This window comes from Genypterus blacodes, unplaced genomic scaffold (assembly GCF_046128005.1).
Source record: "Genypterus blacodes isolate CSIRO-AG114 ecotype Tasmania unplaced genomic scaffold, CSIRO-AGI_Gbla_v1 ptg000438l_1, whole genome shotgun sequence".
Classification (NCBI taxonomy): domain Eukaryota; kingdom Metazoa; phylum Chordata; class Actinopteri; order Ophidiiformes; family Ophidiidae; genus Genypterus; species Genypterus blacodes.
Genome location: NW_027467208.1, coordinates 5,304,297 through 5,317,020, shown reverse-complemented (window position 1 = coordinate 5,317,020; position 12,724 = coordinate 5,304,297). Strand labels below are relative to the sequence as shown.

Genomic DNA, 12,724 nt, shown 5'->3' with positions numbered 1-12,724 from the left:
TCATTAAAACGGCGGATTCCGGTCTGCACACTCGCTCACTCACTCACTCACTGACGCCCTCTGATAGCGAAGGTCCAAACCAGCCTAACCAGCCACCAAAACCGATCCATCTGACCAGAGGAACGCTTCAACCGGAGGCCTTCGGAGCCTGAGAATGTAGGGACTTCCCAGCCCTTTACCTTTTTTGACATTTCTATTATTTATCTTTTGAGCTTGGTTGGTTTTAAAAAGTGTTATACATACAGAGATAATAACTATGATTATAAACCGTATGTGCTACTAGAAACAAATCATATTGAAGCGAGTAGTGACTCATCCGTTGTGTTTAATGTATCCGAAGCATAGGTGTGCTACAGTTCTGCATGTGCTTTAAAAAGAATAAAAAATGTAAAAACGCGAGGAAAAGTACGTCGGTTTTGCTGTTAGATATTATTCAAATGTACAAAAAGCGTTGACGAGGCTTTCTTATCGAAAGGCGTAATTTTTCTACCCAACCTGCCGACTCTTCTGCTTTTTTCAGAAGAGGGCAGCTTATGGCCTTTTGCATTTATAACACAGGAGACGGACAGGAAGGACACAAAGAGGAGAGGCGACAGCGAGAGAGAGCGCAGGGATCTGTAGTATATGTGCATAGGAGCTGACTGCCTTACGGCCCAAAATAACAATGCCAACACAAAAAGACCTGTAAACTACTTTGTATATTATCTGTTTTTGTAGTCGGGTGATGAATTAATAAGCAGTGTGTTGGTTAACTCTATGTTGGTCACAATCATTTACATTGCTGATTTAATGGTATAATTGATATACTTTATCTTAACCTCTTGCCTTTAAGAATACTTTTTTTCCAAGATTAATATCAACGATACAAAATTCTATGTTTATGTTCTAGAAATGTACAAAATAGCTTAACGTATATCTTATTCTTCTATGTAAACTGTATTCAAATCACGGGTGGGCAGTTACTGGCGTGTGGAGTTTGCGGTGGAGCTCGACGCTTATAACGCCGCACATCCAGAGACAGTGGTGCTGCCTGGCGTGGGAGAAGCTCAGTCAATAGCACCTTTCTGTTGAAGATGAAGGAATGCAGCCAAACTCCTTCTTCAAAATATCCAATCATACGTTGTGGCAGACCACAGATCAGACTGGCAGTGGTGCTTTCATCAATCAATCAATCAAGAAGCCCCATTATTTGAAACTACCTTCATCAGATATACAATATACCCGTGTACTCTTGAAATTATAACAAAATGAATCTCTCTTTATACAGTATATATATATTAGTGGTACAGAATGCTACCTCTCCTATCATGTCCACACACAGTCAAGATACAGTAACAAACTCCAAACATCTCTTTCTCTCTAACCAGATGCAAAATCTCGGGCTTAATTTTCTTCATAGCTATTTTAAGATTTCTGACATTTGCTGCCAAAAAAAGGCCATTTTTAAAAAGTTTGTACTGTTTGCTATAGTAGTAGTCAGTGCTGTTATTGCCATTATGGGACAAAGGCCGGTGTGTTCCAGGTGTTTCAGACTCTCAGGTGTTACCGGGAACAAAAAAAAAAGAGATTGCTCGCAAGAACTTTTAATATACGTGAAATGCAAATGCCCAAAAGTATTAGTGAGACTTTTTTTATTTAGACTTTTTGGAATGGAAAGCACATTAAATGCTGAGGTAACAACTCTCTTTGCGTTAGTTGATTTCTGCCCCTCATCCCACCTACAGTATATAAGACTCACTTTGTGTGTGCGTGTGTCATTCAATCTATTACTCCAAATGTGAGAATTGTAACATTTTAGAGGATAACCTTATAAGGGCATCATAATCGATTTTAAATGAAATTAAATAACCTGTATATGTGGAATAAAGGATCTTAACATCAATCGATATATATTTATGTTTCTCAAATCAATGTATGGCATTTTTTGGAATGAAACAAATATTTTTCTTGGCAGCTATTCAGCACAATTAATCTACTGTGTCACACTTGATCTAGTTGGATTACTGACTTGAATTAGCCCTACTGGATGTATTTATGACCTTCATTTCTTTGCCATTTCTTTTGAAAGAAGCCATGCCCCTCAGATAAGCCATACCCTCGACTCCCCCGCTGTTGTATAGTGGATATATTATGTAAAATGTTGGTAAATTTGATTTATAATGGTATATTGTAGGTATGATTGCGCTCGTAATGCTTATTATTAGTGTAAGTATACTTGATTGATATGATTTGTTATGTTTGAACAAAGGGAATGTATTCATTTTTCAGGTGATTTTTCTGAGTGATTGAAATAAATTATTAAATCCCTGATTGACGACTGTTTTCCTTTCAGATACTTTACTCTGATTATGTTCAGTGCAGATGTGTACAGCGTGAACATGTGGATTCATTGGAATGGTTCAGAATTGCACCTATACATGTCTGATTTCCCTTATTCTGTCTGATCTAATGTCTCTTTGTGGTTGCCTGTGCCTGTGCTTGACTGACATCTCCTGGTGTCTTTTGATAGTTGACTTGCAGCTCTTATGGTTGATCTGTCTCTATGGAGCGGCGAACCTCTGCCCAGTTTCCTCTGAATAATTAAAGACACCTGCGAGGGCGTGCAGACATAAAGTGGGTCACCTTTCCCTGCAAATTCTAAATTTAAAATACTCATTTTCTTTATTACAGTCCAGTTAGAAACAGGACCAAAGAGACGACATGAGCAATGACGTGAAATACAAATGTAACGTCCACGGTTACATTTCCCCATTGTGTTGCTCTCTAATCTAAATCAGCCCTGGATAAAGCGCGACACACACCTACCTCAGTTTCTGTTCATTATTAGCGAAGTCCAGAGCTTCCATGGCACTGCTTTCAGTCTCAACTCACGTGGATTGAAGTGAAAAATCTAGTTAGAATAAAAAGGTCTACAGATGATATTTAAGTATGAAAACAATTGCTGAGGGCAGCTTTGTCTCTGTAATCAGCTCATGATTTAACCGCCTCCTACTGTAATTCTTAGTCTTGGGAACAGGCTGATCGCTGTAGCTCTTCTACAATTTACACCCAAACTGTTGTTTTTGTTTTCGGCACTGTGACAAGTAGGAACATCACGGACACAAAATGTAGAAAGTGGAACACTTGTCAGACTCCAAGGACTTGGGAAATGTATCACATGTCCACTCAGTCTCATTATGAGGGGCCATTGAAGCTCGGAATGACATGAAGTTAAAAGAGGGGAACAATGGTGAGCCGTCTTCCTCCTGAGGTGGCAAAAACTGAAGTGGATGAATTTGATTGAATTTGGCACAGTTAATGGAATCGCATCTCTATGACAACCTCTTTGACAAAATTACAATGTTCTGCAATTCACTAAAATTTCTAAGAGACGGATTTCAGATAATAACAAGAGAGAGTGAATACATCTCTCTCACTCTCTCTCTCATCTTATCTAAACTTTGACTGACAGCTTTGGGCCTTTGGAAGCCAAACAGCAGCAGAGTGACCGTGTAGCTGCCATATTTGTTGGAGAGGATTTTTTTTTTAAAAGCAGCTACGTCTGAAGAAACACACAAGTGCACACAGGAGAAAACCCACTCAGCTGCAGTGATTGTGGGGAAAAAACCTGAGAGGCAGTTAGATCTAAATATACACACGAGTCCACACAGGAGAGAAACCGTTTAGTGGAAAATTATTTAAGCGAATTAACTTTTTAAATTACTTCTATCGAGCCAGAGGAAAGCCTCAGGCTGTCTCAGCGGCAAGGATTGACTACAAACATTACTTCAATCAGCATTGGTGTTGAAAGCTCATTTTGAAAGTGACATACGTGGTTTTGTTTACAGAAACACACTCGGCTGAATTTTACACATAAGCTTTTACTTACTGTGGTCGTCAAATGAAAACAGATTCTGATGTTTTTTTCATTGAGTGTATCTGACTAGAAGGTTATTTTATTAGAAACCCCATTGAGGTGATGGACGATAGGAAAGAGCAGAAAGCTGGAAGAAAGACCCAAACCTATTTTTTAATATGGTTTAAGTAAATGACATTAAAGAAGGAAACTGTTACATGTCTGGATAAACCAACACACAAACAGGTCAACATACAAAAGTCCACATGACAAAGTTAGATTATTGTATGGACTAAAAAAAGAAATCACATCATCTTGTGCACATCAACTTTGACACAGTTAAAGCTGTACACTCACATAACACTCAGGATAGCCTACAGGATCTGCACAAAGCATTTCAATGTACAATAAGGCTTCAGATGCAGCTTCTGAGATACATCTATATCCTTATATAATGCTGTCAATAAGCTTACTCATCCTTTAACTGTGGCTTTATAGAGCAGAAACCACTGATGGAAGTGTGGATTGTGGCCCAAACCTCCTTGTGTCAGTCTGGACCGTCTGGCTTTCCATGTTATTGAGAGGAATGGCCGGTTGTCCCTGATCAGACTTACCGGCATACAGGCAGACCTTGGACATGACAGCCAGACCCAATTTTAATACGACATTACGGAGAGCCAGGCGGTATTCTTTACGGACCAGGCAGTAGATAACTGGGTTGAAACAGCTGCTGGTGAAAGCCAAGCAGTTGGCCAGAGGGAAAAAGTATGTTTGGGCCAAAAAATAGGAGGGAGTGATATCAACGATATCAAGCTGAATGAGGGCACCCCACAGGGAGAGGACGTTGTATGGGAACCAGCAGGCACAGAATGAAAGCACCACTACTGCCACTGACTTTGAAACGTCTGCCTTCCTGCGAGAGTTGCTGCCTTTCAGGTTATGGCGACAGAGAAAGCGCAGCAGGAGCAGGTAGGAGAGAATGATGATGGCATACGGAAGCAGAAAGCCCACCACCACCCGTAGGAGTTGGTTTATTCCAAGCCAGCCCGTCCCATCGGGGAAACGGAGCAGACATGCCGTGTCGTTACTGATTCCCACGTGGGTGAGATCAGCGAACACAGCTCGAGGTACTGAAGCTATGAGAGCTGCGGCCCAGACCAACACTGTGGTCACTATGGAGGTGCAAGACCTGCTGCAGAGGGAAGCAGAGGGTTTCAGCGCAGTTGCCACGTAGCAATAACGGGTCAAACTCATGGCTGTCAAGAAAAAGCAGCTTGCGTAGACGTTGAGGCCCGTGAGTAAGGACACGGCCTTGCATGTGGTCAAACTAAAGGGCCAGTTGTAGTCCAGTGCAATGTCCACCGCCCAGAAGGGCAAAGCTAAGGAGAAGAGTAGGTGAGCCAAAGCCAGGTTGAAGACAAAGAAATTGATGGTGCCAGTGGTGATGGTGCGAGTGGAATACAAAAGGAACATCACTAACAGGTTCCCTAACATTCCAGCAGTGGCTACAACAAAGTATACCACTGAGATCATCGTTCGTAACCACGGGGACCCATCGCCAGGGAGGTCCAACTCGTAGATGAGGCTGGTGTTGTGGTAAATCAACTGGGAGTCGTTACAGGATGGAACTTCACTGCACCTGCTCAGGATGCTGTTGAGGAATTCCAGTCTCTTGTAATCCGTTTTTGACATTTCGGTGATTCAGTGAATGATTCCGGTTGTCCAACAGTTATTTGAGATGTCTTCTGCTTTGTTGTCGTAGCGCGAATAATTTCAAACGTTCTGGTTGTCTGTTTACAAGCCGACAATCATCTATCCCTGCAAGGAAAGAGGAAACTATTATAACATAATAGGCGCTGTAGTTTATGAGTAAATAAGTAGATTAGACCTTTGGGCCTTGTCAGATAAACAAATTATACTAAAGTGTTACACATTGTGCATTGTGTAGGATAATCCAATTTAGAGTGAAACCTTGTTTGAAATTTCTCTGGCAGGAAAAATTTATATAAAGACAAAATGATCAGAAAGGAAAATGCCACTTTTTAAGATGGAAAATCAAAAGTCAAAGTTTGCTCTATGAAAATCTACCAAATATTGAATTTAAAGTTTAAAATGAATTGCATCAAATAACAGAGATGCTTTGTCCTCTATTTGCATCTGAAGCCATAAATCAAATATCTATGCCTTCATCATCATCATCAGCAGCATCAAAATGTGTCCAATCTAATCTTTAAGTTTACGAGCTTGAAGGATTTGACCTGTAGGCTTCTCATTATGTGATCCACAATGTTGTCGAAGCTGCAAGAACAAACTAAACCTGACCCTCGTCCAAAACATTGAGCTTCATTCATATTTACAGATATAAATCATTAAATAATACACTCATCAATCAGCCATACATAAGAGATTAACTGCTTAAATAGGACATTAAAGTCAGATGAACTCAGATCTGCTCTCTGTATAACATGTCTCTATAAACTAAGATATATAGAGAGATCAAATTCTTACCTGGATATCATCAAATAGGTAAAACTTCAGATTTCAGTTGTTGCAGTTGTTCAGTTCTGCTCCGGCACAATTATCCTGAAGGCGGTAAACTGAAGTAATGAGAGTAACCGCCACCCACCCTGAGGTTCATGCTCCACCCTGTCATGTTTTTACACTCCATCAGTGTGGAAATGACTTGGGGTGGTGCTGCTGAAAGACTGGAAGGAAAAGAGGGAACACACACAGCAAAAAAGGGCAATAAAATAGACGACACAGTTATTTTGTTCTCCTTTATAAGATTATATAATGACCTAAGTTTGAAACAAAGTTGGCAGAATGGAGGGACGGTTTAAGAGGCCAGAGGTGAATATAAACAAACTGTTCAACCAGATAAACACATGTAAGAAGCGTAAACCTTTGGGCAGACTGATTCCTCTCTGGTTTTGTTTATTACCTTGAGTTTTACTGGTTCCTCTCTTACATCATTCCTTTTAAGAGTGCTGTATTTAGCTTTATTAGTCCTTTGTTTGACTTTTCCCTCTTCCCCATCGCTGTCTGTCTGTCTGTCTCAGCCTGTAGCTAAAAGTTCCCAGTGACATCACAGACTAGAGATTCAACTCTGCAAAGACAAACACCATGGCCTTACATTTACAGCCTTCTGAGATATTTGTTCTCAGAATAGTTACATTACACTTACATTGATAATACAAAGCTCCAGACCAACTATATAGACTAAGATAGACAATTCCTGTTCTTGTATTCCTCTGTAGTCTTGGTCTCAGAGATGATTGTTTTGAAAGAACCTTACACTCAGAGGGGAAAAAGACAAAGGTGTTGACCAAAAAATAAACCTCAAGTGTAGCAAAGGTAATTTGTTAATGGAAATTGGTCATTTATGTCAGGGGCGTAGCTTGGAGATTAGATTGAGCAACATAGATGACTCTGATTGTAAACTGTTGATAGCGGAAAGAACATCAGCCATGGATGAGGAAATCAGATTAAGGCTGGAACTGGGCGGAAGAGTGGGGAAGTTGATTAATACTGCTCTGTCTAAACTGAGCCATGTTCATGAAGTAGCTGAGCAAAACATGCATGTCACATCCTGAATGTTTATGTTGTCACTAGGGGATACCAAATATGGTTCCAACCTTATTACTGCAGAGCCACAGAGCTATTGGAGCTTTGGGTGCAATATTTATCTCAACTTGGGTTGTATTTTTAACAATAATGTTGTTGTCTGTCATGCTGAGCTGAACTGCCAGTGTCATGGCTTTTGTGCAAGCAGACAGGTAATAATAATGAATAATGTAATATACAGACTAACAGGGGTTTTCTACAGTGACATATTATGGTGGGTGTGTGTCAGTAAATTATTAGGTTTTCAATCAAACCATTTGGTGAGAATTCAAAGCAATTTTGCGATGTATTATTAACTGCAAATCATATGTAGGAGAGATTCAGGTTCTCTGTAAACCGTGACAAACATCACTGCGGAGAGCAAACCTATGCTCCTCCCACCACAATGTAGTATTTCTATGTGATTTTCTCCTGGGTTGGAATGCCAATATCCTCTGTGCTGTACATTGGGGGGATAATATAGAAAGTAATGAGGAGGGAAGGAAGGAAGGAAGGAAGGAAGGAAGGAAGGAAGGAAGGAAATGAACCAGTAAATGAAAACAAATGTCTGTAAAAAGGTTTTTATTTTATTTTCTCCCTAAAATAAAGACTGAGACTGAGACAAAACTGAGCCTCTTGATGTACAATCAACTCTCAACAATGTACAATGTACAACAACAATCAACAATGTACTCTCACCCTCTCCACCAGGTGCTGGCCTCATACAAGAGCACCTTCAGTAACAGACTCATTGTCCCCAGGTGTACTACTGAGCGCCATAGGAAATCCTTTCTTCCTGTGGCCATTGGACTGTTTAATAAAGCTACCTCGGGTCGAGGTGGGACGGTTGGGACATAGGGATCTGAGCCCGTTCTTGCACTTTTTCATTGTTGCACTAGTTGGGTGATTTCTGATTTCTGATTTCTGGGTCTTGTTTTTTCATGCTGTACTGTAACTGTTGCACAGTAATTTCCCTCGGGATAATAAAATTTCATCTTATCTTATCTTATCTTATCTCTCTTATCTTATCTTACAACAATAACCTGCATTGTGACTCATAACATTGTTGTTTGTTTAAAAGACACTTGACAGTCTGTCTGTTTATCATTCATGGCACTGAGGTCTGTGAGAGTAAATAAAGCTTTGTCGCCCCATTAGCAAAGCATTAATACAGCAGCTGAATGTTACATTTTCTGCCATTTCTCTCTCCATCTCCCTTCAGTATCATGCGCTCGTCCCTTCACTGCGCCCTCTAGTGGCGGTTTCTCGTTTGTTGATTAAAAAGCCTTTACAGCTGATGGTGATCTACGTGTGTGTGGACCAAACCAAGCTCGGCACATTCACATACAAACAGAGACCTTGTCCCCATAAATAAACACATGTATATATAGATTTACAGTTTACCAATATACATCGATATAAATATAATATAACAATGACAATATAGTTTGTCATAGTTTGTCAATATGACTACCTATGGAAACAAAACCTCTTCAAAATTAGAAACCCCCTCTCACTCAATCAGTGATGGTTTAACCCAGCTCTATAAAGTTCACCTGGAGCAGCAGCAGGCTTGTTTGCTTCCCACAGCCAGATGACAGCAACAGGTAGGAACCAAACTCTGCTGGTGCTTATCTTGAAATAGTTTGTTGGTCTCGAGATGTTTCTTGCTGAATGTTGCACACTTGCACACGCTAACATTCCGCTGTTTGTGTGTGGATCATATATATGAGTTTGTTATTTTCAATACTGTTTCCCATCTACAAAGGCCTGTGTGCCTTCACTCTTTCAAACCTTCAGTGCTGCAAACAATACAATGCTGCTTGGGGTTCTTGTCTGTTCATTGAAATGTTTTGTACTTGGACAATTTTCACTGGACAAATTTTTAAGGAAGTTGAAATTGTTGGTTTTATTTGAGGGTTAGACATTGAAATGACAAAGTAGAAGCAAATCATTCCTGTCTCCACTACGGGGCGCTGCAGCAACCTCACAAACTCCTACGGTGTTATATGGTAACACATCCATCCACCCGATGGAAGTACCAAGTTCAAATCCTGGGGGAGTCTGGTTTTTACTACAGCGTCCTGCAAATTCTCTCGTACCTGTCCATGTATCAAGAACATAGTTTGAAGAGGGTTCCTTAGTAAGGAGGTCTTAAAAGAATAAAAAGTCTTCAGAACACTTTAAAAGAAACTTTGAAACTCCGTGGTCAAATCAGCCGCACCTACATTCAGAATGGACGCGCCTTTAATGTATTGAGAAGGGAAAGGTTGGCGTAAGGATACACAAAAGACTTACGTCCGTTTTTCAAAATAAACAACCACTTCAGCGTGAGGATACACGCGTGACTACGTCCGTTCTAAGTCAAGTGGGCGGGGCTAACAACTAGGCGACAAAGCTGCAAACCCGTTACTCTTTCATGTGGGTTATTTATATCTTTTGACTCGTACCGTGTTAGATATTATTCAGTATTAAACAAAATGAGACGAATCGAGGAAGCAAGTTTTCAGCAACGGGTTGAAGGCGCTGAAGGCGCACGGGGGCAGAATAAAGGTGCGCGAGGTTAGCGGAATGTTAGCATAACAGCAACAGGTCGCCTCAACTGGAGCAACTACCTCGGGCTCAAACAGCCATGGAGTCCTCGAGCATTTGGAAATACTCCTGGCTCGATTTTCTCTTCTCCGTGGTCGGAGTGTGCACCTTCCTGTTGGACTGGTGCTCGGACTTGTGGGTGGCCACGGAGTTTTATTGCCGAGGAGACTTCCCCTGGTTCGCGGTGATGGTCGGCCTCATGGTTCTGTCGTCGGTCGTGGTCCAAATGTTCAGCTGGTTCTGGTTCACCTACGACCGAGAGCTCCCGGGTTTTGGCGATCAGAGTGGACTTAGCACGGTGCTCTTCTTCGGCGACCGAGTGAAGGTCTCCTGCCTGTTGCATGTGATGCAGCTCGGCTTCTTCTGCAGGTTGCTGAGCTCTGTTATGTTTTCATACTATTGTTTACATTTAAACAACGTAGAAATACTGTGTAAAAACTCATTTATCCGTCACTTCATCAATGCTATTACGTCCATTTTATTCAGATATGATGGAAACAGTGTAGACTTCTCTTTAGATTGCAATTGAAAGGTTTGAATGGTTAGAAACAGGGTAGTTTAAATGTCCACTGTAGAAGTTTCTTCCCATAACATTGTGTACCTGTGCAGCTCAGGCAAGCGTGTGTAACGACATCTGACTGGTGCAGCAACAAGTCAATCCAGTATCACCGCTTATTGTAGAAATAATGAATACATGCAAAATGAGCAAACAACCATGGATAAAGCTCCCAATATGGTGACATCACTTGTTATCGTGCCAAAGTGCATGTTTTATTAGAAAAGGGAACTTGTGTGAGTGTTGCAGCTTTATTTTAAGCCGTTTGTGTCATGTTAAGTGTCAAACGCCCTCATCGTTTCCTGTAGGCACATCTCTGCCATCCGCCAAGGCTTCCGGGTGTGGTGGTGGAAAGAGCGAGGGTCCGAGTACGCCGTTTACCTGACGCATGACCTCAGCATGCTCCGGCTCATCGAGACCTTCTGTGAAAGTGCTCCTCAGCTCACCCTCATGATCTACGTCATGCTGCGAACCAACAAGGCCAGGACTGTCCAGTGTGAGCTACTGCCTCCATTCACTTTCACTTCAAACAAGAGATTTTTATTTGGGGATTAGATTTAAAATGAGTTGCGTGGTTGAGAAACAATCCCATATTACATATTACAGTAAAGCTACACACCACATAATTGTTTCAACTTCCTCTTGGTGGTTATACTGATCATGCAACTTCTGTTTTTGTAGTTGTAAGCGTTGTTGCATCCACCACTTCCATGGCCTGGATGGTGGTGGACTACCACCGCTCCCTGCGCGCCTTCCTCCCAGATAAGGCGAAGCAAGGCTGGGGCTCTTCCTCTATCTACTTCCTGTGGAACCTGCTGCTGATCACGCCACGTGTGGCAACTCTTGCCCTCTTCGCTTCTGTCCTGCCCGAGTACATCGCCGCCCACTTTCTGATGCTTTGGCCCGTCTTTATGTTCTGGGTCTGGCGACAGAGGACAGACTTCATGGACAGCGTGGCGGGCGAGTGGCTCTACAGGGCCACTGTGGGGCTCATCTGGTACATCAGCTGGTTTAATGTAGCAGAGGGTCGCACTCGAGGCAGGAGCGTCATCTACCATGTGTTCTTGGCCACAGATGGAGTAATCCTGCTGGCCACATGGTGGTTCTACAGGGATCCTGTCCTGTCTGAGGCGTATGCCCTGGCCCTGCTCCTCGCTCTGCCTCTCACCTACCTCCTTGGACTGTTATTTAAGGCTCTTTACTACTGCTGCTTCCACCCCAAGCTCTGGAGGCCCCCCATGAGGGATCCAGGGCAGCCTGAGGACTTGCCCGATGCAGAGGTCTCTTTAAAACACTTCACCATCCACGACGACGCCCCGTCCTCCCTGCTCCTCAACAGAAGGATGGCCTGCCATGCCGCTCGTTTTTACTCGGAGCAGAAGGTCGGCAGAAACTCGACAGAGGAACCTGAGGCGTCACACGCTTGATGGCCTCAGGGACAAACATGCACTACTTCTCGTTTCTATCTCTAGACTTTAGACTGTCGGCTCTTTGTGCTACTTTTTCATCGGCAATATATTTTCAATCAAAACAAAAATTTCTAGATTTTTGTAAATATTTGTATGTCGAAGTTGACAGTTACCATAGAAACTGTATGGTCAAGTGATTGTATTGTTGCTGATATGGGAACATCTTGCCTTCCCAAAATGACAAGTTTGACAAATAATGCAACATTATTGAGATATTAAAAATAGTACATTTTTTGAACATCAAATTTGACTATTTGTCACTGCCCTGTTGGCCATGTTGCTAATACTTATAGACATAAATATGAAATTGGATTTGCAAGGTGCATGACAGCAACACATAAATGTAGGCTGTTTTATGTTGTGTGCCACTTTTTTTACCTGTGACCACTGGATTGTGGTCACCAGTGATCTTTTATGCTGTTACTCTGCCATGCAGCTATTGAAGACCACCTTACAGGGTTTGTGTTAAGATTTGGGATGTGGAAAACCAAATGTAGCTGCTTTAAGTACACTGTTGTGTCCCAAACAGTTTGGGTGTCCAAATGTGTTGAGGTTGGTATATAACTGACTTTATATAAGTATAAAGTCAGGTTTGTATGTATCACATGATGACATGCAGCCCTAGTTACATTATTGTGTTCATACAAAGTGAAGTCACAGATTCACAAA

At 41.8% G+C, this 12,724-nt stretch overlaps 2 protein-coding genes across 2 annotated transcripts; one reads left to right on the top strand and one right to left on the bottom strand.

Annotated features, from left to right (window-relative positions):
- Window positions 1–4,098: 4,098 nt before the first annotated feature.
- On the bottom strand, window positions 4,099–5,527 carry LOC142989545 (relaxin-3 receptor 1-like). Its single transcript, XM_076139084.1, has one exon. It carries the CDS (start codon window positions 5,525–5,527, stop codon window positions 4,328–4,330), a length of 1,200 nt encoding a protein of 399 aa, XP_075995199.1. The 3' UTR covers window positions 4,099–4,327.
- A 4,285-nt stretch (window positions 5,528–9,812) lies between these two features.
- xkr8.3 (XK related 8, tandem duplicate 3) lies at window positions 9,813–12,239 on the top strand. Its single transcript, XM_076139649.1, has 3 exons — window positions 9,813–10,399; window positions 10,895–11,082; window positions 11,268–12,239. Exons 1-3 carry the CDS (start codon window positions 10,071–10,073, stop codon window positions 12,011–12,013), a joined length of 1,263 nt encoding a protein of 420 aa, XP_075995764.1. The 5' UTR covers window positions 9,813–10,070; the 3' UTR covers window positions 12,014–12,239.
- Window positions 12,240–12,724: the final 485 nt, after the last annotated feature.

Excerpts from the sequence above, each read along its gene's own strand:
- LOC142989545 (XM_076139084.1), bottom strand. The coding sequence starts at position 5,527 with ATGTCAAAAACGGATTACAAGAGACTGGAATTCCTCAACAGCATCCTG.
- xkr8.3 (XM_076139649.1), top strand. The coding sequence starts at position 10,071 with ATGGAGTCCTCGAGCATTTGGAAATACTCCTGGCTCGATTTTCTCTTC. Across the intron at positions 10,400-10,894 it reads CAGCTCGGCTTCTTCTGCAG|GCACATCTCTGCCATCCGCC; the intron begins GTTGCTGAGCTC and ends CGTTTCCTGTAG. Across the intron at positions 11,083-11,267 it reads CAAGGCCAGGACTGTCCAGT|TTGTAAGCGTTGTTGCATCC; the intron begins GTGAGCTACTGC and ends CTGTTTTTGTAG.